The sequence below is a fragment of the Podarcis melisellensis genome (genome assembly GCF_964234715.1).
Source record: "Podarcis melisellensis genome assembly, chromosome: 2".
Classification (NCBI taxonomy): Eukaryota; Metazoa; Chordata; class Lepidosauria; order Squamata; family Lacertidae; genus Podarcis; species Podarcis melisellensis.
In genome coordinates, this window is record NC_138529.1 from 71648700 (window position 1) to 71676672 (window position 27973).

The window sequence follows — 27973 nt, forward strand, 5'->3', positions numbered from 1 at the left end:
TTTGCATCCCCACCCACACAACTATACTTTGAGGGCTGAACAGTACTGGGGCCCCTATTTTCCCACAAGCAAGCAGTTTACTGCTCCATCTTTTCCTTTGCTGGCCTTTTCCTTAAGACCTTGCCCCCACTGAGGAATTGTGAGGCCTGAGAGGGCCTTTGAGCTTTGTGTGCGCTATAGTGTTCATCTTTCCTGCACCAGTCCAGCTCTTCCTACCTACTCCACAGGGCTGGGTTAAGAGGAGTGAGGCAGAATGTGCACTTGCAGGCCATGTGGAGCAGATACTGCATCATACCAACACCCAAGGTTTTCTTGCTGCCATTTGCTTTTTCCTTCTGTCCTGGCAAATAGCGGAAGGGTGCTTTAGCTGTCCTTTGCTTTATTCTTTGTTCTGAGCAGGCGGTAGGATGTCGAGGGAAGAGATAATATCGGAGGAAGAGTTGTCAAAAGGAAGATTCCACACCCATCAGGGCTGGAGACACCAGGAGAGTATTGGGCATCATGTTGCAGTAGAGCTTCCATTTCTCCCTGCAGGAAGCAACATCAGATTTAGGGCATTGTGGGTGTCCAAGAAGTGCAAAACTGAGAAGATCCATAATTAAGAAGATCCATTTGGGGGCACCAAATTTTGTCCTCACTCAGGGCATCATATTACCAAAGATTACCAAAATCTGCCCCTGCAGGAAGTAATAAATGGGAGGAAAGGCACTCAACCGCTCCAGGGGCTGGTCTCCAGAGGAAGTACAGGTTCCTCAGCTCAGTTTTGGCCTCAGATAGTGTAGATAGCTCTTATTCCAGTTCCAGCTGTTGCAGACACAAGAACACTTGGAAGTCTCCTAAGGAGCTGCTTCCTTGGATTTCTGATGAGTTGGCTAAAATGAGAACCTGTATTCAGGTTATTCCTCCTTCCTCTGGTTTGGGAGTGGGGCATTCTAGGGGTCTTGGTTCCTCCCTAGTCTGCCTCCTTGGTTAGGTCCATCGCCTGTGAGACTTCCCACATGGAGAAGGGAGAGCTCTCAGAAGAGAAAGGGGAACAACCTAAACAAAAGAAAGAACTTTTTTCACCAGACTTACCTGCAAGAAAGTCAAGACCTTACAGCTAACCACAGACTGATACCAAGGAGGGGAAGCCTGATACTGTCAATGTAGTTTTCCTCAGGGACTAGGCAAACCTTTGTTGTTCTTTTTCTGGAGTCCTTTGATAAGTCCTTAAGTGCAGTTGCCAGGATTTTCACCAAAGTGCTGGTCAGCAAGATGGTTCATTTTGAAGATGAAAGGAGTCTTTGGACAACATCCAGATGCATTCCAAGTCCAGGAGCCAAAGTCTAAGTGACATTCAGACCATGCTTTCCTGCTTATGTCATGGATTTGAGGTGAATAAGAAGAGCTGAGATGCTTGACCATTTGGGACTTTGAGCAGACTCTGTACCCACTGACCTTTTAAGACAAACATTTCAAGAAACCAATGACAGATCTATCTGTGAGCCATTCAGGCAAGTGGGTCCAGAGGTTCATGTCAAGATTCCAGTGACTGGAAACAGAAGACAAAAATGCACTGGAGGCAAAATGCTTAATATATATATTTTAAAAAGCTATTCAACAAGCTATTGTAGATGTGCTCAAATAGATCAAGCATCAAGGAACAGACACCATCCTGATAGCAGTGTCAAAGGAGTTTGTGGTTACTAGAGCTGCTGGAGATGCCTGTGAAAAAAGCATTGGAGGTTACAGCCAGTAAGGATCTCCTAGCCCAGCATCCAAGTCTTACATCTAGATCTGCAGAACATCTAGTTAGCTGGAGGTTGAGAGGCTGTAGCTAAGGCAGTGCATATATTTCAAGGGGATGTTGGAAATCTTGCTTGCTTCATAAAGGGAGTTGATGAACCAAGTCTGTGGAGGCACATGGATAGCAATGATAGAGGTGGACATTTTTTCTTAGAGTTTTTACAGGACTTTGTTAATGAGGACTTCAGTACAAGTGCCTTGAAGAAGCAGACAGCTACTGCACACCCTGTTTTGGGCTCCAGTGAGGATGATTCTGTTTCTTACCACTTTTACATATATAGGTTTTTAAAGGAGTTACACTGCTTTATCCACCGGTCCACTTACCCCCTAACTGGAACTGGAACTGGGTCATAAGTGCTCCACTGGGGCCTCCCATTGAACCCATGGCTATAGTCTCCCCATCGGAACTTACAAAGACTATTTTCTTTGTGGTCTGGCAGGAGAGTGTCTGAGTTGGGGTCACTTCCTGACCTCTGTGGGGTTAAAAAAAAAAAGATAAGGTGATGCTACATTTTTCATGCCAGAAATATTTCAATCTTAGGAAGTAATACTCTAGTTTGCTCCACCTCAGTACCTACTTAGGAGAAAGTATGGGATAAAGTAAATCTCTGAAGAGGGTTTCATTTTTACATGGATAAAACAGTAGCCACTAGGAAGTCCAAAGCTGCATGCGTTTCGTAAGGGTCAAAGGCCTCTAACTCATCCATAGCTAGATAGTTGTGGGAGTACATTAGTGAAGCTTACAAAGCCGTGTTCAAGTCGGGGGATTCCAGGGGAAATCATGGCTCAGCTTTCTGAAAAAGAACTGTCCTTGTGGAAATATGTAGGGCAGCTACTTAGCCAGATAAGTATTGCAGCTTTGCATATAATTGAATAACTTTTTAAAGAAATGCCTGAAGTAACTGATATTATGGTTTGAAGTCTTGGGTGGTGCTGTGGTCTAAATCACAGAGTGTCTTGGGCTTGCCGATCGTAAGGTCGGCAATTAAAATCTGCGTGATGGGGTGAACTCGCTTTGCTTTGCCCCAGCTCCTGCCAACTTAACAGTTTGGAAGCATACCAGCATAAGTAGATAAATAGGTACCACTGTGGCATTTCCATGCTCTCTGACACTCATCATAGTGTTCCATGCGCCAGAAGCAGTTTAGTCTTGCTGGCAACATGACCCGGAACAGCTGTCTGTGAACAAATGCCAGCTCCCTCGGCCTGAAAGTGGAGATGGGCGTCGTACACCATAGTCGAATTTGACTGGACCTAACTGTCCAGGGGTCCTTTACCTTTTACCTTTACCTTTAATCTGTTATATTATTTTCCTAGAAGACCTGTTTATCCTAAATAGAATCCAATAAGGCACACATTTATGTACAAAATATGTTTTTTTAATGTGATCTTTTTGAGATCCCAAGATGAATTTTTTCAGGAAACTCTTAAAAATATGAAATAATACTTTTTTGGGGGAAAAATTATCATATTTTTAAAATCACTTTTGGAAATGTTAAATTTTATAACTTAACTTTATAATTTAAAGTAAGTCCATCTTGTGACATATCATATTAAAGCCCATGAAGTTCTGAAGAGATTGGTAATTTTAGATTTGAAATATCTCAATTCTGGACTGGACTTTTACTATTTTTGTGTAGTCCGGCAAGGCCAAAATTTTAAGAAAATTAGACGACATGAGGTAAAAAGATCATTAAAAATTGGATCACTTGATACGGAATGACCCCCTTGCTGGACAGGACATTTATGTTTACAGTATATATTTATTAATAACTAAGGCTTGTACTTTCCCCGGCACACTATTAAAGAGGTCTGCGTACTGAACATGACCATTTTTGGCAGAGTAAACATGTGCAATTGTGTTTTGCAACTTTCCAGGAATTATTATAAGTTTCATGTTTGATTCAAAAGCAATATTATTTTTGAAAGTTGTTAATGATTCCATATTTTCTGTAGCAAATTGTTACTTGAGAAGGTTCTGTTAAATTGCACTTCCTTAACTTTTTCAGTTAAGTAGATTTTTTTTTTCTTGTAGGGGATCTTTCCTATTAATTATATTCACTTGAAAAAGGCAGTTGTCAGCAACAGAGGGTGAGTATGCTTCCTGATGATCAATAAATTGATACCTTTGTGGTTAAAAACAACAACCCACAATTAGATACAATCCTGATAAATGAGCAGGTTTTCACTGCAATTGTTAAATGTGCTCTGCAGTTAAAATTAATTAAATTTATTTGCTTATTATTAAACTTGTTGCTTGCCCCTTTAAAAGATCTTCAAGTAACTTACACTGAAAGTCGTAAACATAAATAAATTATACCATAAAAAAGAATAGAAAGAAAAATTCATATGAAACATTAACATACCATACAATATATATTTAAAAATCAAAACAAAAACCAGTTCCCGCATAAACAGTGATAGAAAACTTTGCCAGCATACTAACAATAAACCACATGATACTCCCACCCACTAAGCAGCAGATAAAAATAAAACACTGGCTGAGGTGGAAGGTGGAGTGGGTGGCGGGCAGCAGGTGGATTGATCAAGCCTAGCTCTGGCCTGATGCTATTGCATGATGGCAGAGGGACTGGCTCAGGGTCCAATGGCTCCTGGACCTCCTTACCTCCTTCCCGCTTCAGGAATACCCCATTTCAGGACTTCCTGCTGACTGCCACTAGCAGGAATCCCTCTGACAGCATTTCTGCCCACCCATTCATCAGGCAGAATATTGAAATCTGTGCTGGCAATGCGACACCAGCATCAGTTTGCAGGGATAGGCCAGCAGAGGCCAGCACAGCTGGGCACGGGGACACTGGTACCAAGCAGACTTGGATTGCGCCCAACATTAGGTGAACTTGGATCCACTGAAATCCATGGGACAAGTTAAGGATGAACTAAGTCCCACTGATTTCAGTAATAACTGAAAGCAACTAATTTTTTAGTCTGGATCCAATTTAGTGCAATATGAATAACTGTGAGTACTCCTTTAAAAGTAGGAGAAGGTGAAAGTTATAATTTTTCAAAGTGTATTATAATCTTTACAATAGTTTCATGGGAGCTTTGGTTAAATTTACAGGCAGTATGAAACAGTTGTTCCACTCGAAGATTCTGTTATCACTGAAGTTACAGCAACACTCCAGGAATGGGCTGTCCTCTGGAAACAGTTATATGTGGTAAGTGAATTGAAATCGGTATAATAATACGTATAAACAAAACTTACTGACCAGCTGCCAAATCAAGGGCTGTAAGCATTTCACACTGGGCCTTGTGATAGTATTTTGTGTGGGTGAACTTTTAGTGTACTGTTTTTTTAACTGATTTATTTGTATTATTATATTTGTTTTGTGTTCATTGTTGCTGTTACTTGCTTGGAGAGTTTTGTGTAGGAAGGGGCACAAATTTAATAAATAATAAGAGCTGGGGCCTTGGTCTGTATTCGTAGGCTGGTTGGCAAAGTGAATGTCTCCACCGGTGAACAACTCTTCTTGGCTTGCTAATTATTTGATGCCTTAATATTTGATGATATTTTTAGTTACAGATTTGCACGAAGCCAGATTTGAATGATAAAAACTTCTCATTTAAGATTGCAGTTTTTATGTTCTTTTATCCTATAACTATTTAACTAGGTGTTTTTTTTACATATTTCGTGAAACACATGCAAAATAAAATACATGTTAGTAATAGGAAGACTTTTCTAGAAATCGAACAAGCTTGTGTAACTACTAGCTCATTTTTTCATCATAGCTGTAGGAAAGTCTTGTAGCTGGAATTTTACTTTAAATATTTCTTCTTTAAAACATCTTGTCATGTTTCTTTTTTGAACCTTTTATTGTTACATTTTACACCATGTGTGATGGAGTACACTTTTCATTTTTGTTGCTGTGTTTTGCTTTCATTTATTGCTGGTTTACTTGTTTTTAGAAAATGGGAAAATATGAGTGCTTTTTGCTGCATTCCTACTTCCTTGTTTACTGGCTAAAATTAGGGAGGAAGAGAAGGAGGGGAATCTATATCATACACCTTAAGGCTATTCTCATGGACCACAGAAGGTTCCTGTAATAGCTCCATCTCTGAATCTAGGTCGATCTAGGCCACATCAGTACCTCCGTATCAGATTATCCTAGGAGTCACATATATGTTGCTTTAAATTCCTTGAAAAGATGGGATTTCAATATTATGTATAAAAACAATGACATTAGGAAAATGGCTTGTGAATTCTGCAGTTCAAGTCTTTAAGCTGTTTTCTCAGCCAGCATGACCAATGGGCAGAGATGATGGAAGTCCAGCAACATGAGGGCACCATAACGGGCTATCCCTGGCTCATACATAGAACAAATGTAATACTGAAGCTTGGAAGAAATGACTACTGATTATCAAAACAGAGCTTTTCTCCTGAAATTCCAGGCTTCTTGTGCTCTCTTCTGGGCCTGGGAAGAAGCAAGGAGGCCCGCTGCTTTTAGATCACTGTAAAGATAATTAGCCAGGTAAAGGAGTGGAGAGGGTGCAGGATTACGTCACATGTTTGTTCCATGTTGAATTGCACCAAAGCTGTTGAAGGGCTTTAGCGCGCGCGCGCGCGCGCACACACACATCATGTACTTAGCCCGTGGCAATTTTCTGCTTTCCTCTAAAACAATGACTGAATAATTTGTTTCCTCCACAGCAAATGGGGAAAACCAACTGTCATAGTGTTCCCTCACATTGATAGGTTTTGTTTTTATTTGATGTGGCAAAATAAAATTGTTTAAGGAGCTTAATAAATTTCTGTTGAAATATACCAGTTACACTCCTTTTACAGAGGTCAGCCCCTGCAGTGATATTAAAAGATGTCAAAACTCATTGCTTGCGGCAACGTAGAAATTAATAAAGGATGAGGGATCTGTTACTTGCCTAGAAGTGAGTGTTACATGGCCCTTGCTACCAGATGAGTGACATTTTGCATGGCAGCATTAACTTTCCTTCTCTTTCACACTGTGGAAAGTGTTTCATCTACCTTATATGGCAACCACAAAACAAGCCAAGGAACAAATTAAAAATGCAGTGCATTATTTTGTAAAGACTGGTTGTTACAGGGAGTTGTAGGTCATAAATAGTCACTTTATATTCTGGGTTTGTATTTGTCACCTACAGCAAGAATTAGCAGGGGGTGGATAGGGATCTACTGGTAGATCTCTCTGAGTGATATGCAGTAAATTGACTCCCAATTGTTTAGCAGCTAGCAACAAAATTGCTTTTTTCACCTAAATTAGGTGAAATGAGCAAAGGAATAGAATTTGTATGAAAGGACTGTAGTCACAGGTCATTTCTGATGCTGAATAAAAATTCTACATCCAGAATGTGCACCTGTTTAATTTTAAGTGTATGTGGATTCAGTAGTGGATCCTGATGTTCTAGTAAAGAACAAAGTTGATCCAACATGCCTAAAACTGTTTACCCCTGACCTACAGTGTTCCACAAAAAAAACCACTCCTTACATAACATCAGTGCTCTACAGCCCACCCTGGTCCCTGATCTTGTGTACTAGATCTGCCTTTGCTTACAGATAGACAGACCCCTTACCTGGAATAACCACTTTTACTAAATAACCACTTTTACTGAAGCACAATAGCAGGGACCAGAGGTTGCAGTAAACTCAGATGCTTTCCCCATGTCTACACAAGCAGGGCTGCTCCGAGAACATTTGGCACCAGCCACTGCTTCAGGAGCTCATTTGCTTGCTCTTCTTCCATTATGATATATGGGGACTCCAGAATTATAATTAATCAAGGTTTGATTCTGTTTAGGTGCCAATAAAGACAACCGCTTCCTGTCTTACTACAAATGTTATTTAGCAAAGCTGGAATGGTTGTTTTATCACCAACTATAGCTGTAGAGAATGATCACTCACTTTGCTTATGTTTATATAGAATTGTCACAGGTTGTACTTGTTGCATTTCATTGCCATTTGACCCCATCTCCCTCCCTCCCCCAATAATCCCTAGATCTGTCTCTCTGTCTGTATGCGCAATATATATTGTTAGAGGGCGGGGTTTTTTTTGGGGGGGTGTCTGTGAATGACATTTGTAAGTATGTTCAAGGCTTGCATTTCTCTCTGTATCCCGTGAGGTTTAAAATCTAGTAGAAGCTGCTGCTGAACCAGTCAGTCTCTTTGTAAGTTAATGGCCTTAACTGACTGGCCAAGTGCTCTCATCAGCTTCTCAAAGAGTGAGCTATGTTGCCATAGCAACAACTAAGTGATGGTGCTCTCCTGGAAGAGGAGTAAGCATTTCCCCACTCCTCTCACCTGGCTAGATGATGTTTCATCCTAGGAAGGAGAACAATAGGCCAGGGGAATTCATAGAGAATTTAGAGATTGGGAGATTGGTTAATGCTGGAGTCTGGAGAGAGAGCGACATGTATGCTCTGTGCTGAACCCAAAGCTGTGAGCTTGGGGCTTCCCTGGAAACCTAATGGGGAAGCAAGATGTTGGAGTGTTAATGCTGTCACAAACAAGATGAATTTTAACAGGGAGAAATGTTAAGTATTGCACTTGGGCAAAAAAAATGAGAGGCACAAATACAAGATGGGTGACAACTGGCTTGAGAGCAGTACATGTGAAAAGGATCTAGGAGTCTTGGTTGACCACAAACTTGACATGAGCCAACAGTGTGACGCGGCAGCTAAAAAAGCCAATGCAATTCTGGGCTGCATCAATAGGAGTATAGCATCTAGATCAAGGGAAGTAATAGTGCCACTGTATTCTGCTCTGGCCAGACCTCACCTGGAGTACTGTGTCCAGTTCTGGGCACCACAGTTCAAGAAGGACACTGACAAACTGGAACGTGCCCAGAGGAGGGCAACCAAAATGGTCAAAGGCCTGGAAACGATGCCTTATGAGGAACGGCTAAGGGAGCTGGGCATGTTTAGCCTGGAGAAGAGGAGGTTAAGGGGTGATATGATAGCCATGTTCAAATATATAAATGGATGTCACACAGAGGAGGGAGAAAGGTTGTTTTCTGCTGCTCCAGAGAAGCGGACACGGAGCAATGGTTCCAAACTACAAGAAAGAAGATTCCACCTAAACATTAGGAAGAACTTCCTGACAGTAAGAGCTGTTTGACAGTGGAATTTGCTGCCAAGGAGTGTGGTGGAGTCTCCTTCTTTGGAGGTCTTTAAGCAGAGGCTTGACAACCATATGTCAGGAGTGCTCTGATGGTGTTTCCTGCTTGGCAGGGGGTTGGACTCGATGGCCCTTGTGGTCTCTTCCAACTCTATGATTCTATGCTTCTATGTGACCCCTGCATCCTATTCTCTAGTTGTATATATCTATAAATGGAACCATATATTCTAAAGATGCCACAGTCTCCATTGACCTTCCTTCAAAGGAAACCAAACCCTGGATAAGCACTGGCACTGCTGGAGTATCCCGCGACTCAGAGAGTGGGGTGCATATAGCAATATTGTTTCTTTCCTTGTGCATCTGCTGACTTGCGTTAACACTTCATGCATTTGATAAAGTGGACTAATACACAAAAACTTATGTTGCAATAAATCTGTTAGTGTTTATAGTTCCACAATACTACCCCCACCTCCCATGACAAGCTAATGCATCGACTCCTCCGGACTTAATTGTTTTTCCTGCAACACATATGCAATCAAAATTTTTACATTTACTGTATATATAATATAATTGGTTTTAAATCACCCAACTAAAGTGTTTATTTTTCTTTCTTTCTCCCACCACTCCCTCTCCCAAATAAAACCTTTACAGAAACATAAGATAGATCTCTTTTACAAACTGCGGCATGTGATGAATGAACTGATTGATCTTCGCAGACAGCTACTATCTGGTCATTTGACCCAGGACCAAGTGCGAGAAGTCAAGAGACACCTCACCGTACGCTTGGACTGGGGTAATGAGTAAGTATGAGTACTATTTTGTTTTAAAGCATTTAGGGTTCTTATGGAATAAAATGCTTGGAATGTGCTTGCTAGCAGCCAAATATGGATTTTAATGCCCTTTAAGGAGGAAAAGATGATGCAAGTAAGAATTGTGAAATTTCAATTTTTTTAAATCCTGATCCTAAACATGTAAATTGATGCATGAAGGTAAAGTCTGTTTCATTTTTGGTGTTTCCATTGCAAATAATTATATATGGTAAGCTCAGCAAAGGGCAGTGTGCTTATTGATGCTAGTGGTTTGTGTAACTTTTTTTTAATACTTTGTAAACAGCTTAGAAGACTATTTTGTCATTAAGTGGCATATAAATTACTATTTTTGTTATTAATAATTACTGAATTCCTGGGTTTTTGTATTATCATGCACAATATGTTTGCCAAATTTTAAAATAGTTTTGTGTAATGGTTGGCGATCACAAGTACTCAGTACTCTCCCAGTGGGAGGAAGATGACCTCAGACCATCCCTTTCTGGGGGGCATTACTTCCACAGTCACAGTCTGATGTGCTGGTTGTGGAACTATCCTGCTCTCATCCATTTCAAAGCAAACCAAATTCAGACCATGAGTTATAAAGGTGCCTTACTAAACTAGCCATAGTTTGTTATAAAAATGGACAACATGAAAGTTGAGATCCAGGGAAAGAGATATGTAATGCAGGTAAAGTGCTTCTCCTGGCCATGTGGGAGAGGAGGGAAGAACTTGGAGCTGTTCCAGTTCTTGCACAAAGCACTAAACTGTTTGGTAATATGGGCTAACATGGCCATTATCTCTAGGGACTTTGTTAATTTATTGTGCTAATTTATTTTCAAGCAACATGTGAAATTAGCTGTTTTATGATTCTGAAGCCCCCTCTCTCATCACGTTCTTCCTTCACAACACCTAGCTTTGTTTTGGAGGGTATGTGTGGCTACAAGTACATCAACTCACTATTACTTGTTTGTTTATTAAAACCCAAACTCTGATATTCTGGGATAAGAAAGTGAAGGGGGGAATACAAAAAGAAGAACCCTGACAGCAAGGCACAAAACTGAAATGAAATGAAATGTGACAAGGGTGCTGGTCTAGATGTAGTCTTCCCCTCAGCTAAAAGAACAAGGCTTCTGAGAAATAAATTGACAAAATTATACCAAGTGATTTTGTTTTCCATTGTAGCGTAGCTAAGCTCCTACTATTGTAACAGTCTTCTGCCAGAGCTGTTAGAGTCTGTTATAAAAATATTATAAAACAGGCCTAGGTGAATAATTTATAGCATCTCTCTTTGGAGGCATGACTGAGAGAAGTGGGTACTTCGATTAAAAGAACAACAAACCAACTTGACCACAATCCAGAAAGATTATGTTGTGCCGTAGCAAATTGCGTAACTAAGCACTGATTAGCTGTGTGCAAGGGAGAGGCCTAAATTCAGTCTCCCCCCTCACCAAATAGATCAGCCCTGTCAAAGCTGACAGTACCAACTCTCTGATGGGAAACTGTGTGTGTAGCTACAACCACGGGAGCTGACAGTCTGGACTGGGGCAAATAAATGGAATCTAGAATTTAATCTTACCAAAATTTAAAGAATTTTAATTATATATAGCTAAGGATTTCAAACCTATGCATTTCTCTGGGATTTTGAGCTTATCCTCATTACGTGGAAGTAGTTTTTCTTGGTTGCATTTGATTTAATTACGTGTTTCAGTGATTATTTAAAACATAAACACTGTTTTAAACACAGCTTTTTGCATTAAATTCTCCAGGCAGCTTACAACAAATAAAATAAGAAATGTTTACTATAAAACCGCAAGCTAAAAAGTAAAAAGAGATTGGAAAACAGCAGAGAAAAAAATTAGGGGGAAACAAGGGTTAAAACAAATAGCAGTTGGCAGGGCAAATGGTAAAAGAGAAGAGCCTTTGGAAACTGGTATAAGGAAGAGGACATATACGTGGTTCTACTGATGGTGATAACATGAGGGACATGTTGGAAGCCTATGGGGCACCATAGGCCAGAAATGGGGAACCTGTGTCCCTCCAGGTGTTATTGGATGAGAACTCTCATCACCCCTGAACATTGGCTATACCAACTGAGGCTGATAGTTCGATCCCAACAACATCTGGAAGGCCACAGGTTTCCCATTCCCTCCATAGGCCAATCTTCAAAGTGTTGAACAGAAATCAGTGCACATGTTCAAGCATTTGGGGCATGTACAGTACAGGCGGCAACCATTTTTTGTGTGTCCAATTGATGCATGACTGCTGGTGCACATGGGTCCTTTTGGAACTGCAGGAGGTATAACAGGGCATGACAGGGCGAGGCGGGTTTATGCATGCTCTGCCAACATGTGCGGGGACCAGGAACAGAACTTCCACGCAAAATGGTTGCTGCCTGTACTCTTAGAAAATACTTTTTTTTCTTTAGAGCAGCTTCTGAGCTGAGGGTAGATGCACTTGCCTATCACTAGTTGAGTTGTAAAACTGGTGCATAAGAAGTAATCATTTTTTAAATCTTGCACTTGCTTGTTACATTCTCTGCTTCTTTTGAAATGCATATAATTGCTAGTCAAGTAACTGAATGTCACAAATACCTTAATAAAAAATGCTAAGTAAGCTTTCTGGGGGAGAGAGTAAAGTGTGAACCCATGTTTGTCTCTCTTGCTTTTCATAGTGGTTTTTAATGTTTTGTTCAGTAAGAATGTATTCTAAATATAGGATATTTTAAGCTGGAAAAAATGGCCTTGTAATGTAGAATGTAGAGTACTTTTGTATACATTTTCTGAAAATACAGCAGGGAACTCTCTGGAGCAAAGGTTTTACTGTAAAATTAGAGCTGAAAAGAGTTGCAGAAGGATTTTAAATTTGATTGGTTGGAAGGATTGAGAAGAAAATCATTTATTTTGAATATGGAGTGCCATCATACATATTAAGCAACTAGTCCTTGAGTAAATAAAATTAATATAATCAATTTTTTATGTAACAGAGTTTTGTCTTCAGGACTGTGCCAAATGAGCCAGTAGGAAAATATAGATGGGGTCAAAGAAGGTAGCTAGTTCAGTAGTCTGCTGTAAAACATCTTCTGCAGATGCTACTTTTGCTCTTCCTTGAAAATCTCCAAGAAAGGAGGTCCTGTTGACTTTATGGCAGTCTGTATTTGTTGCTGCTGAACATTTATTCATTTGCTTTGACATGACATACAGGTAGCTTGGGGGCAGTTAGTATGAAGGATTAACATAGCATTAGTGAATGAGAATCCTTTGAGCTGAAAATCCATGGTGTTAGGGGATTTTAACTAAATTTAGCATATCGGATAAGGTTCAAAGGTAACTGTTACAGAGTCCATTTGTAGTGATTGTGATGAATGCTATTACCGTAAATTGAGGAAATCACTTGCATACTGATATTGACAACTCCAAAGGACTTTAAAAGTATGAGAAGTGCAATACTATTTTTATGAGAACAATCATGTCCCCCTTCTACTCTTCAGGGGAAAAACCTATGCATGTCGTAAATTGATGGATAATTAAACAATTTATGGTCTTTTAAACTGTGTGCTGTTATTGTTTTTGTTTGTTGCTATGTTGTGTATTTTTGTGTTTTTATATTGTAAACCACCTTCTCAGATGAAGGATGGTATAGAAATTTAATTAATAAATAATAAATGGATAAGAAGCGATCAAAATAATATTAAAAATATTCTGCCTTTGCCTCAGTGTTATTCTTTGGAGGCACACAAATTAGATGTAATGCGAAGATGTAGCAACATTTGAAGCATTCTAAAATTTAAGCCTTCAAGTTGTTGACAGTAGAGAACACAGTTTATACCTAACTCACATGCCCAAATGAGCAGATCCCATGCCTTCTTGATTCTGTGCTCACTTCCAAAAAATCATCAAGACGCTCTCTATAGTCACTGTGCTCATTATGTGCATCCTGTGGGAACAAGCTTTTTGTGTCCAAGTTTCCTTCTCCCTCTTGAACTACACTTTAATTGAGATGGGTGCTTCCAGCAATCCCTACTCCAGCTACGCCCATTTCAATAATGATCTAAGTCCCTTTCAAGCCTTCATTTCAGAGGCACTGGGTTGAAAGCATTCCAGTTCTGAATGCTCAGAGGACATAAGCGTCTGTTATTGTGATGCACCATTGGATCAACCACATAAAATGTATAAGACACATAACACTTACACTTACATCTTACACTTCAGATGTTCTGACTCCAGACTTAGCACTAGACCCTGCCAGGTGAGACTACCACGAAAGTGGTACAGGTTCCTAACATAACAATGTTATCTCAGACTTTCACCACCCTAGTCCATATTAGACAAGTATTGTTCCCTTGTCCAGCCTAGGCCTGCCTCAATGTGTCCAGCCTAGGCCTGCCTCAATGTGTCACTTATTTTTACTGATAGAGAAATCATTGGCTACAACTACATCACAACAGGGGTTTTCTCCATCCTACGCTTTGCTTCTCTGATCAAGTTCTTGAACCAAGTGCGTCCAGTACAAACTTTCCTTTGGTGCTTTTGATGCTATGAAATGTCGCCTCTCTGCAGCCACATATATGGGAGTCAAGCCAAATCATCTGTGTGAGGCCAAAGCTTTAGAATATCCACTCTGTCTGACCAGCCATTAGCTGCAACAAGCCCCATAATGCTGATGCTATATTTTGAATGTTATGAAAGGTATATTTGTAATACGGTGGTACCTCTAGTTACGAACTTGATTCGTTCCGGAGGTCCGTTCTTAACCTGAAACTGTTCTTAACTAGAGGCGTGCTTTCGCTAATGGGTCCTCTTGCTGCCGCAGCACCGCCAACACATGATTTCCGTTCTCATCCAGGGGCAAAGTTCTCAACTTGAGGTAACTCTTCCAGGTTAGCGGAGTTTGTAACCTGAAGTATTTGTAACCTGAGGCGTTTGTAACTAGAGGTACCACTGTAATTGTATTGGGGGCGTTAAGGTTTGCATAGTTTTAAGCATGTGCCTTATTTTCAGTTCCCAAGTAGTTACATATACTACATAAATAGAATACATTTTACTGATGATTATCACATTTTCCCCCCTTCACAGGCATTTGGGCTTGGATCTTGTCCCACGAAAGGACTTTGAGGTGGTGGATTCAGATCAGATAAGTGTATCTGATCTATACAAGATGGTAAGATGCCTTGTTCTTTGATAGGCTGAGGATGAGAGGTCCAGAAGGTAGCAGCACAAGAGCAGGCCCTTTTTTCCAGTTCCCTGCAGTGCTGAATTCTTTTTGCCCAACGAGGAGCTCGAACCCACACCCCTGAGATTAAGAGGCACCACTGATTGAGCTTATATTGTGGGACCCTGCCATCATTTATTTTTGCACATAGCTGTGCATGTCCTATGGATTTGAAAGGGACTTGGCTCCTCCTACACATCCGTGTATTAATGTTGTGTTGGATTAAGTTGAGAATTGTGTCGCATGTTCCTAGGTAAGTTCCCATAGGATTGCAGCAATTGTTCTATGTTGCTGGGTTTCAGAAGAATGTCTTAGTGTTTGTTGCAAGGGATGAGGGATGGTGCACTAATTGAGCTTTTCTGCAATCTGGAAATGTGGATACAATGCCTTGGTTATTCTCTCCACTTTTGGAAAGGATGGACAGATTGGTCAGTGGCTAATAATCCTGATAGCTGGATGGAATATCAATGTTTAGAAGTAATAAATCAACAAACATGGAGTGCTTATCACCTTTATAACTTGCTTGTGAGATCCAAGGGCATCTGGCTGGCAGCTGTTGGAATGATAATTCTGTGCTAGATGCACCATGATTTGGCCAAGAAGGGCTGCTCCTATGTTTGAATTCTGTGTGGATTTGATCATGTTCTATGGAAATATTTTTTTATATTCCTAGGTTTGAGAGATGGAGGATTATTTGGGTCTCTCCAAGTTTTAGCTTCTGAAACCTAATAAAAAAATAATATCAATGATATCCCACTTTACAAATATCTAAAAATTGTAGAATAGATAAGTATAAAACAAAATATGATTAAAAAACACATTTGCAACCGTTTCAATTTGGATTACTTTTTAAATCTTACCTCTGGAGATTAAATAGGAACAGTAGGAGACTTACTGTCAATTTTCTGATTGTTAATGTTAGCCTTCAGCATGGGAGGCTTTAAAAACAGGATCAACCTCTGTTAGAGAATTGAGGATGCTGCTCCTTTTTTAACACAAACATTTTATGTCGTGTTGACTCAGTCGCTACACTTTTCATTTGAGGCCATGTTCTGCGTATAACAAGGGATGGTTTTTTGGTAAAGCAAATGTAAATAGAGCTACGGTAAGTAGTGGGAGGCTGCTCTTGTACTTTGTCATAAAATACTTTCCACTGCAGGGGGATGCTGAATGGGAGGGTGCATATAAATTAGATTGGGAAGAAGGACACTTGTGAAATAGCTACTTGCAATAAATAAGTACCTATTTTTCACAGGTCCTGTGTTAGCATGTTTTTTTAAAAAAATTAGCAGGGAGATGAAACTACACAAAATTCGTGTAACAACAACACTATGAATAAATTAGCCAGGGATCATCTGCAGAAAATTAACCCAATAAATCAGTACAAAAAATGCACAAGAGTGCACAGAGCATGTTGCAAAGTATCAACCTTGCAGAAATAAGCAGATTGAAACATTATTTCTCATCTTCAACAATATGGGGGCAGCCCAGATGGGTGGGGTAGAATTTATTTATTTATTTATTTATTTATTTATTTAATCATATCATCTCATGGCTAAAAGGCTTTCAGGGTGTTGTTTGGATGAGTAGTCAGCTGTAATGTTTATTCTCTGATCAGTTCTGTGCTTTGTGTGTATTGCTGCTACATTATATAGAACTGTGATAGCAGTTGCTAGTGCAGGAGAGCTCTGTTTTCCCAGCCAGTTGCACCACCATGAAATCCTATGTTGGTCTAGTCCAGGCTTCCTCAGCCTTGGCCCTCCAGATGTTTTTGGCCTAAAACTCCCATGATCCCTAGCTAGCAGAACCAGTGGTCAGGGATGATGGGAACTGTAGTCTCAAAACACCTGGAGGGCCGAGGTTGAGGAAGCCTGGTCTAGTTAGTACAATTGAATGATGCTGCACTTTGATTTGGTACCTGGACAGCGCTAAATCACGAATGCTTCTGTGTCAGCTGATAGGAGCCGGTCTTTAGTATACTACTGCATCTTTTTAAAACAGATCTGAAATCAATGGGAAAAAAGTGTTTAGCCATGTGTGGAAGAAGTGTCAGCATCCTTGAACAGAAGTAATGCAGCATGTCTTTTTTCTTTTTCTTTTACAGCATTTATCTAGTAGACATAGTGTACAACAGAGCACATCACAGGTAAGATAAACTGCAGAAGGAAGCCATCTCTTTTCTTCACCATGAAATAATTCATAAAAATACTGGTTTTTATTGGTATTTACAACTGTTCAGGCCTACCAGTATATTGACTTTGTTTTATGTCTTTTTGCAGCAACTTTAATCAAGGGTGTTGACTCATATACAATTTGCTTTATTTTGACAGTATTTTGGTGAGGGATCTAGGCACTACATGTGGATCAGTGCAGATAAAATGATTAGGAGCTGTGTATATATCCTATCCAAGCAACTTTCATTCTAAATGGCATCAATGAGTATAAAACTATTAAATATATGTCTAGAAAGTGAAATCCCTTTAATTTCTTTCTCCAAATTAGGTAGATACAATACGCCCACGTCATGGAGAAGCATGTCGTCTGCCAGTACCTCACCACTTCTTTCTCAGTCTAAAAAGTTTCACTTACAATACAATTGGGGAGGATGCAGATGTATTCTTTTTTTTGTATGATGTCCGGGAAGGCAAACAGATCAGGTAAGTCAGAATCAGACCCCTTGCTTCCTTTTTCTGAGCACGTAAAAGATTGCGTGCAGAAATCTGTTTTTACATCTGTAATATTGTTAACTCTTTTTGTGGAACTAGAGGTCTTATGAGGTCATGGAACTAGATTTCAGAGGCCTGCCTCTGAATTCTGGGTATGAAAGGAGAAGCAAACTACTCCACTTTATTAAAGAGTTGTAGAAGCACTACAAGGTAATTACCTTACTTAACCCATTTTTAAGGATCTAGACTTCTGCCTATAAAACACATTTTAATTATAGCTAAGTCACTATAACTATTGTAATAGAACACGCTGTAGTAGTTACTCAGTATTGTTTGAGAACTATTTTTCAAAGTCTGACTTACACCACAATTCCAGCACCTTGGAGAGCTCTGCTTTTTCTCACTTTAAATTGATGCTCTGCCTTTCCAACATCTTAGCAGAGAGAAACTTTACTCTTTTGACAAGAGTATCTCTGAAAGGATTGCCAGGGGTCCAGCAGTTAATCCATATTCACAAGGGGTTCCCTAACATAATTCTTAAGTAAATTTTACTATGGCCAACTAGTTTTCCTTAAATTTGTGGAAAACGTCAACTAATAAGTAATAGAATTGGTAAGACCCTGCTTTAGATTTTGCATTGTAGACAAGACATTGCTTACAGTAAATATTTTTGAGCAGTTCATCCCGATCTCCAGAATTTGTTCCTTCAGGCTTCAGGAAAGTATAACAGTGCGAAAAGGAAACTTTTTTGATTCATTTGATAAGAAGAACCAAAACTGATGTGAGTCCAGCTGGAGTTGTTTTTGATATGGAGGAAGTGAACATTTGACAGGGTGTATTTGTTTAGTTCAGAGAATTATAAATTTAATAGAATAAAGCAGCTGTACGGTATATTACTTCGAACAGTTCCTTTTTGTTACAGTTGCTTATGGTCAGTAAAACAATTGACCTATGGAATATGCTGCCTAGGAATATAGACAGATTTTCTAGATTTTGAAAAGTTACATAAATATATATAAACAGTTAACAGAGCATACTGAATCCTGACTCAGTGCAGAGTATGGGGTTAGAGAACTTATGAATTCCTGACTTTCTCTGTTATTTTGTAATCAATTACCGTATTTTTCGCCCTATAGGACGCACTGTCCCATAGGACGCACCTCGGGTTTTTTTTGGGGGGGGGAATGAATAAAAAAAATTATTTTACTCCCAGCCCCCAGAACAGGCTGCCACCCGCAAGCCTTGCGCGCCCACGGGAACTCCCCCCGGGCACGCAAGGCTTGCGGACACCTGTGCGAAGCACGTGGTGCCCTCCGGAGGGTGCCCCGTGCTTCGGGCTGCAGGCTGCTGCCCACAGGCCTTGCGAGCCTGCGGGAACTCCCGCCGGGCTTGCAAGGCTTGCGGATAGCTTCCTGAAGCCTGGAGAGCGAGAGGGGTCGGTGCGCACCAACGCCTCTCGCTCTCCAGGCTTCAGCGAAAGCCTGCATTCGCCCCATAGAACGCACACACATTTCCCCTTCATTTTTGGAGGGGGAAAAGTGCGTCCTATAGGGCGAAAAATACGGTATTTTCTTTTCTTAAACACATTATTGCAATTTAGTGGCAGAGTGCTGCATCTTTTTAACTTCCCAGTTATCTCTTTAACTTTCCAGTTATTAGTGAATAATTTATACTATTTTGCATAAAACAATTAACAAAATTATTTTTATGTCTAAGATTGAGTGTAGGGATGTTAAATTCTTATTAGCCTAGTGCTATTCCTATATTTCATCAAATGTAAGAAGATATTAATTCATTCCCACCATGATTAGTGAGAAAGTACCTGGAAGTATCGTCAAAAGAACCATTGTATTTTCAATGTAGCTATACGGTTTGATGGCCGATGAATCTGGATTTCTGAATAAAGTTCCATAAATGTTTAGAAGTTCTGACCAGGATGTAGTATGAATGGTATGTACTATTGGTAATTCAGTGTTTTCTTATCTTTTGTGTTTCAGTGAAAGGTTTCTGGTACGCTTAAACAAAAATGGGGGCCCCAAGAATCCGGAGAAGATTGACAGAATGTGTGCACTTTTCACAGTATGAAACACTTTTCATTCTCTTTACCATTCAGTGAGAATGTTTTGCAGACTGGATTCCAGTGTAGCATATATTTTGTTCTAATCACACAATAGTTTAAGCATCCAGATATCCCAAAGGCAAATATGATTTTGACCAGTTTGTATACTTCTGTTTCACATATGTGCAGGACTCAATTTCATAAGTATATTCCCATTCCTATGGTATAGCGGTCTCATGAGACAGACCTAACCATGGTTTTTTATTTCAGATCCTGATTTTACTCCAAATAAAGCACACTGCAGGCAGATGTGGGTTCAGCAAATCATGGTTTAGCTATTAAACCATAGTTGCATGTCACATCTAAATCCAGCCTGATGGTCAGATAAAGGATGTGGGCTATGCTCACGTGGAATAAGGTCTTCTCATGCAAAAAGGCATTTTCACTCCCGCCCCCAAACCCCCTAAACCTGTTCTGGGGTTCCCTCAACTCTGCAGAGCAGATTTAGGGGGCATGGGGTGCACAAGAGGGAGTAAGAGAAGCTTTGCTGTGCAAGCGGACCTCATTCTATGCACACACCAATTTAGTTGAATCTCTCCCCAAAATTATGCTTTATCTCGAGAATCATAATTATATACTCATGGAGTAACTCCTCTATTAGGAAAGGTTCCAGTGTTTGAGACCTTTTGGTTCAGAGCAAAGGTGAGTAAGAGATGACATGATAGAAGTTTATAAAATTTTGCATGACGTGGAGAGATAAATGTTCTTCTCCTCTCATAACACCCAAGCTGGACATCCAATGAAGCTGGATATGCAGGCAGATAAAATAAATTATTCTTCAAACTGTGCATAGTTATACCATGGCACTTGTTCCCACAGGAGGCAGTGATGACCGTCAACTTGGGTGGCTTTAAAAGAGGACTGGACATATTCATTGAGGATAAGGCTATCATTGGCTATTAGCCATGATGGCTATGCTCTGACTCCAGAGTTGGAGTGCTCTTGTGCTTCAGTTCTGCTTGAGCATCTGGCTGACCAATGTGAAAACAGGAAGTTGTAATAGATGGGACTATAGACCTGGTCCTGCAGGCTCTTCTTATATTCTTATTGCTGAATTTGAAGTGAAAGGCTAGCATGAACATTTTTTAAAAAATTACTTGTAGTGTGATAAATGAGCATTAGTAAATTAAAATGAACTTCAAAAGTGGATGTGGGAAGACTCGTTTTCCTGCTGCATTTGTCTTTCGTTTGTCTTTTGTTTTGCCTGTTGATTTCTAATGAAGCATGAAATGAGAATGGTCTTTTAGTTTCCTTCATGTGTTTGTAGACAAACACCCTTTGAAAATATCACTATGGTGAAGGGAGTAATTACTTAGACTATATTTACTGCAGCCAGTACTGAGAGCGGTTGCATAAATGTGTTTTGATTTCAGCCTCCAACAAATGGAGCAGGGTTGTGTTTTAGACGTTTTTTTTGAAGCTTTGTTTCTCTGATATTCCTTTCTTCTTTCTCTGTAAGGATGTTATTGCTATTGGACTTCTGAGGTAGGGAAGCTCAGGCCTGGCCACCAAATACAGTTTTCCAGCCCACTCTGTTTGGCCCTTGGAATTCTCCACAGGCTACACAAACCTCTCCCAATGTCACATCTCTCAATGGCCCTGCTTTACACCTCCAATGTTTACACCAGGCTGGATTGTGTTTTTGAAATTTAATAATGTCTCTCTTGTCTGGATGGAGAATAGAGGGGTGTGGGTGTGTATAGAAAATAGCTTACTGTTTAAATGCAAAATTTATATTCATTAATCCACCCAATTTTTGCATCATTCCCTATCCTCGTGGCTGTTGGAAGGTTGCCCAGAAAGGAAACATAGCCCTTCGGCCACATCTTCTGCAAAACCACAATTTGAGATCATGTCTGTAAATGTACATAGTTTTTCTGTTGGTCTTGACAGTTTCACTACTCAGCAGTCTCTTCTTTTACCTTTGCGTCTGTGATTACCTCACTCAGCCAAAAATTAATAATTTAAAATAATTCTATGCTATAAATGCCAGCTCTTTAAGCTAGCATTTGATATCAAAATAGTAGACCCAGAAGTCTGAGATAAGAGCCAGATGGGGCGAATTGGAAGGGTACATTGTAGACCTTATATTGCAAAACCCAAGCACAATGGTGGTTCTGGGAGGCGACCTAAATGCCAGACTAGGCCCGAGCAACCAGACCCAATATACATGGTTCAGCTACACAAACCAAGGCCCTCTCACAATGCAAGCCTCAAAAGATCAAACAGTCTCTACCTAGCACAGATGACCTTCAAACTGAATCTTCACATTCTAAATGGTGCCTTAGGAAAGAACTACCCAGCTGAGCTCACCTACCTGTCTTGAATTAGGGTGAGCGTCATCGACTATATAATTGTCTCTGAGAACCTTCTCCCACATGCAAAGAACCTAGAGGTCAAACCAAGATTTGAGAGCGATCATTTCCTGGGCTCACTCCAAGTAGGGGAGCTAACTCAGAAGGTCCCCGCTGTAACCAACTGTCAGGCTGTTGTAATGCCAGTGGAAGGAACCCACTGCCAAGCCAAATGGACCTCTCAACTAAATAAAAAAGAATCAAAATGGTTGGACTCAGTAAGCATGCGGTCAATCCGAACCACCCTGATAACAGCTCAATCCTCTGAGGCCCTCCTGATGGCCTACAAGGACCCAACCCAAGAATTACATTAGCCTCTCAGCAATAGTCACAGAACTGACAGGAGATACCGAAAACACCACTCAAAGCCATGGTTTGACAAGGACTGTATCAACGCCAAAAAAGCCCGTAACATCTCATACCAAGCCTTTACCTCCAATACAACCCCAGCTGGCGCAATGGATCTCCTATATCATAAAAGGCTGAACTGGAAGAAAAAGGAAGCAACAAAAAAGAACTGGACACAGGTTATTCAAGCAGCCAAACCCTGCCCTTTTCTGGAAAGACCATAACATTCACCCATACTAGTAGTCCACCAATGAGAGACTATCACATCTCGGCAAAGACCTAGGAGACACACTTCCGAAAACTACACACACACACACCCACACACACACCCGTGCAGCACTGGAACTGGTACAATCTAAATTTTTAAGATCAGGCCTACAAGTGCCCCAAAATGTTTCCAGTGCCACCCTACACCTAGAAACTGGACTGGTAAGAATTGAGGCTAGAGTGTGGCTTGCCACACTTAATTACTGGCTGAGACTATCCTTCCCATGTGGCCTTGCTCCCCTAACTATAAAGGATGACTTCCAAATGACTTGGAAATGAGCAGTGCTAAACAAATTAACAACCCTAGGTTTTACCCTGTAAATTTTACTTGACATGGGATACGAAAAAGCCAAAAATAAACCCACCAGACAGCATATGGAAGACATATAACGCCAAGCAGATCTAGCCAGATCCCCAAATTGTTTCATCAGTGAAACAAAAAGTTACCTCAATTCCCAAATGCCATATATTACCAACCTAGAAGTATCAAAACAGCGAAGGGCCTTCACTTTGGCCCGCTGCCAGGCACTCTCCTTAGCTATCCAGGAAGGCCGTTTTAGGAAGGGACCGTACGAAGAGGAAATGTCCTGTGGCTCAGGGCAGCTAGAAACTACTGAACATGTCTTCTTCCACTGCCAATATTATACAGACATATGAGTCAGGTTCATCCTGCCACTACTATACAATTTCCCTGGACGGACAGAGCAACTCTATACCTCCTTGCTACTTCATGGAAAACTAGGGTAGAAATCCTCCTTCAAGAGGTGGATCTTTTTCTACTCCAAGCCTTCACTTCTTTATGAGAAAGATAGAAATGTGTTGAGGTAGTTTTCTGTTTGAAAATAGAATATACTTGTAATATAAATGTTTTTGACAATGATTTTTACTTTCTCTCCCAATTCTGTTAGGATCTCAGCAGCAAGGATATGAAGAAAGACTTGTACATAGTTGCCCATGTAATTCGGATAGGTACAGTACACCTATTGAATTTATTTTAGATCTTTATGAACAATCTTTGGGCATAGCTCATTGTGGAAATGCATTATATATATAAATAAACTAAACCAGGCAAATCAATCAGTGTAATATTGTTGAGTACAGTGATTATGTGTGAGTGTGCATTTCCATAGGAAGTGCAGCTTCAAAGACCCAGGAGTTGCACTATTTCATAAGAAATTGTAATTGCTAAACTGTCATTTCAGCAGAAGTGTAGATAGCAGTACTTTTTGTGTGGAGTAAGACATAGCTATTGCAGCAGGTCTGACCAGTCCAGCAGGTCAGGTTCTAATTCATAACTTGCTGTATATAAAATCTGTAAGACAGGAATGGCCACCTAGCAGTCCATGAGTCACAGGCCCACCTTCCCCACCAGGGGTTAGGAACCAGATATTCCCATCAGCCTCAGCCAGCGTAGCCATAGGAATTGTACTCTCAACAACTTCTGGAGGACCTTTTACTAATTGGGAGCACAACAAACTGTGGCTCTTGGACCATTGCCTGGCAGTAGTTGCTCTCATTTATTTGGATGAGCGCCTGCATGCAAAAGAGTTTTATGCTGCTTTCAGTTAAGCAAGTGCTCCTGTACATGGTTACATGTATAAGGTTTCTGGTTCAATCCCTAGGTTTCCTAGTTAAAATATCTGAGGTAGCAGGAAAGGTCTCTAGTGGAGGCATCAGAGGAATGTCCCCAGTAAGAGTAAATGCTACTAGACACCTTTATCTTATATGTGCCTTCTCTGACAACATTTTGATAGGGGTAGAAGGGCATGGGCACTCTCAGGCCCAGCTGCTAAGGTGGCAGGATGTTGGATTTCTGATTAGTTTTTTAATAAATAAGGTAGATCTTAGAGGAATGAAAGTATAATTTCTACATAGTTGCCACAGGAAGCTATTCACTTTTTCCTCAGCAAGATGCTTGTTTTACTGTTTAATCTGGGTTTTTAAAAAAGTAACATTATCTTTATTTATAGAGTTACGTTAAGGTGTTTGAGAACTGAAGTTGAATATAATGCCAACAACTCTTTGTTTTAGGGCGCATGTTGCTAAATGATTCAAGAAAGGGTCCTTCTCATCTTCATTACCGACGTCCATATGGTTGTGCTGTATTAAGTATCATGGATGTGATTCCATCAATTTCTGAATTAAAAGAAGAAAAGGATTTTGTTCTTAAAGTTTACACGTAAGTTATTTAGTGCAGGAATAAGAGAAATATATATGTGTTGTTTGTGTTACATCAGATACTTTGCTGGTTTATAAAACATGAGTGCCATGGCCTTAACCTAGGATGAGGAATTTATAAAAATAATTCAAATAGTTAAAGTGTCTTCCTATCTCTAACAGGTTATACCAACTGATTTTATATCCAAGTAAGTAGATCAGTATCCTATAGGAGTGTTAATTCATTCATTGTACTAACTCTCCTACCTTCTAATTTGTTGGCTTTGGCTAGGTGATACTAATGCACAATTCTTTAAATAACCAACGTGACTTGACACTTTTCCCATAGGTAAGCAAAGTGCAAGATAGAAAGGAAAAAAACCTGCTGTCTGATTTCCCCCCCCCCTCCCTGCAGAGCCTTTTTTTGCAATCGGTTTCAGTGCTGTGTTTTCCTGCTGACTGTATGTGAGCCAAGCTATTTTTAAGCTTACTCATTGAAAGTCAACTCTGATTAGGATTTGTATGTTTCCTTTTTGTTACTGATGGTGTTGTCAGTGGCTGCCAAGCTTGGCTTTTAGAATCTGAATAAAATACTGTTTCTCAATGTAGAGCGGGTTCCCTGACAGCAAATGCAGTAATAGATGGCAAGAAAAGCAGAAATCAGCATAGAGAAAGCAGAGTGGCCCCTTATCCTACCTCCAGCACAATTCTGTAGTGGTGACTGAAGTAACTTGTGAGGAAAACCCACCTTCCTCTGTGCTCCTGTGACTATAATGTTGTGTTTAGTCATAGGAGGGTGGTTCTGCATGGGAGTTTGAAGGTGTCTTCTTAGTCTGAGATTTGCCCACAGTGCATGTAATAGGTCATAGGAATATGCCATGAATTGACAAGCCCCAAAGTAGTAGTATATTGATTACAGATTACTGAAGGCAAATAAAATGAGGTGCCAGTCTCACAAATTAGCTTTGATTGGCACAGATTAGAAGTGGCAGATAGCAGATTATAGGGGTAGAGATGATGTGGATTGGGAGGGGCATATCTGCTTTTTACTTTTAAAAAGCCATTAACACCATTGTTAGTTGGAGTTTTGTCAAGCTTGGCCCTGAGAACAAAATCTGGAATTTTGAACCCGAAATTATAATCACGTATTGGGAGAAAGTAAAGCAAAGAAACAGGCATATTGTTTGTCAGTATCACAATATTTTTTATGCATGGGCTTTTGTGTGGTGAGACTTTTAACATGTTAATATAATTTAATGCCAGTTTTAAATTTTGACCAGAAACTGTATTTTCGATTTTAAAAAAATAATAAAAAACCAAAATTTGCCCTTCTTGGGTTCTTCGCCTGTGGTTTTCTTGAAACAGTTGGGATGAATGCCTCTCATTCTATGTAGGGAACAGGATTGCGCAGTCAATGCAAGATTGAACCCAGTAATCCCACCCATCAGCTGATGTCACCAATGATTTCAGTTGGTCGGCAGGTGTCCTTTAGATGAAATGGCCTGGTGAGCCAATTTGGAACCCCTGGGTAGCAAAGATTGGTCTGTGGGTTGAAGGTTCCCCACCCCTGCTATAGATGATTGACCTTGCTCTACGTATATTCTAAAATGAAGTAATTGTGTATGTGCTTGTGGTTTGAACCTGATGTGGTTATGACAATATTAAGTTCCTTTTTTCTATTTCACATCAAATTTTTTTATAAAAATATATGATGGCATTTGTTTATGGTTTGGTGACTCAGAAGGTCAAACGTTGACTTTTTGTTAGCAAATATAATTAGCAAATGTTTTTGCATGCAGAATCTGATTGCAGATATGAGTCCATCTGGAACTTCCAGTGTATCTCTAATATTAGTTTCACTGTATTTTCTAATCTGAACTAATGCTATACAAGAAATAAATTTTAGTGCTGCTACTGAATTTCTTAAATAGCAGATTCTGGGGTGAATATGTTTATTTTACTTATTTAACGATACACCTCACTTTTGACCTCCACAGAGTGGCTTAAAGTGGCGTACAGATAAAAAGCAAATGTAAAAAAACATAATCCACTAATCCACTAATTAAAACACAATGAAATGTAGGGTTTGTAACACTCAAATCATTTCACTGAAATTCCTGGCAGCCATATCAACAACGCTTTACTAAAGCCCTGATTACATTTCACTTGGATGTATTTTTTTAAAAAGAAATCTCAAAACTCCTTCATAGTACATCAAAGTTCTTTCTGTATTCTCGCTTATTTTCAATATTTTGGAGACAGTTGCCAGAGTCCTTTTTAACTCAGTAGTTACTTTGTTTTGAAAATTCAGGTAGCATTACAAAAAGTTTTTTGTTTTTTATAATCACCACCTTAGCTAGACAGCCAAGTGAGTTTCAGGGTCTAGCAGTTCATCTCCCTTATCATTATTCATAGGCTACTCTGGATGCCTTAAGAAATTGTACCAGAATTCTATTTGGAGCAGCACACAGCTAAGGCAACTGGTTAATTCTCTCACTACCTAATGATCAGGTAGGCAAACTATAGCTATGTGAAATACATTGTTAACTAGGCGACCTGAGAAATTACCATGGATTTCATGAAGATAAAAGTTTAGATATACTTCTGGTGGTATAATACCATTAAAATCTTAAAATTCCTTTATTTTAATGGATTGATAATTTATCCAGCTTCTTTTTATTTATTTTAAGCATATCTTCTTCTTTGGCGATCACTCGTAGCCAAGTAAGATTGTCTTCCATGAACACGGTCTTAACAGTGAGTCCACAAATGACTGTGGAGGCCAATTCTGGATCCACACATCCTTCCACAGTGGGGACATAGATTACTTGGCGTGAGCTGATCATGGTGAGGGTTTGCCAAACATGCTTGTGGTATCTACTGGTCTCTGATCAACGAAGGAAGAAATCCCTCAGCGGAACAACAGGAGAGGCCATTTTTGGCAAGTCCTTCCCCGCTGCAGCCCCCTCATAACCCCCTAAATAATATACCACTCCTCATCAGAAGATCCCAGGGCTGTTAACAACAGAAAAAAACAAAATGAGAATACAAAATACATAATAAAACAAAACCAATAACAAACCAATAACCAAACAAACCATTCTACCCCAGAATGAGGAGAAGGAGAGATAGACACATACTGGCCATATTTGCAGATC

At 39.9% G+C, this 27973-nt stretch overlaps 1 protein-coding gene across 9 annotated transcripts in view; it reads left to right on the forward strand.

Annotated features, from left to right (window-relative positions):
• The window catches only part of DOCK3 (dedicator of cytokinesis 3), a 147936-nt gene that overhangs the window by 24620 nt on the left and 95343 nt on the right, over positions 1 to 27973 (forward strand). For all 9 annotated transcript variants that reach the window (XM_081900198.1, XM_081900195.1, XM_081900191.1 and 6 more), the window contains exons 4-12: positions 3821 to 3876; positions 4865 to 4961; positions 9539 to 9687; positions 14769 to 14853; positions 17009 to 17050; positions 17407 to 17561; positions 19568 to 19649; positions 23567 to 23627; positions 24690 to 24837. In XM_081900198.1, the coding sequence (XP_081756324.1) occupies positions 3821 to 3876; positions 4865 to 4961; positions 9539 to 9687; positions 14769 to 14853; positions 17009 to 17050; positions 17407 to 17561; positions 19568 to 19649; positions 23567 to 23627; positions 24690 to 24837 (875 nt within the window). The remainder of the gene's footprint in view (positions 1 to 3820; positions 3877 to 4864; positions 4962 to 9538; positions 9688 to 14768; positions 14854 to 17008; positions 17051 to 17406; positions 17562 to 19567; positions 19650 to 23566; positions 23628 to 24689; positions 24838 to 27973) is intronic.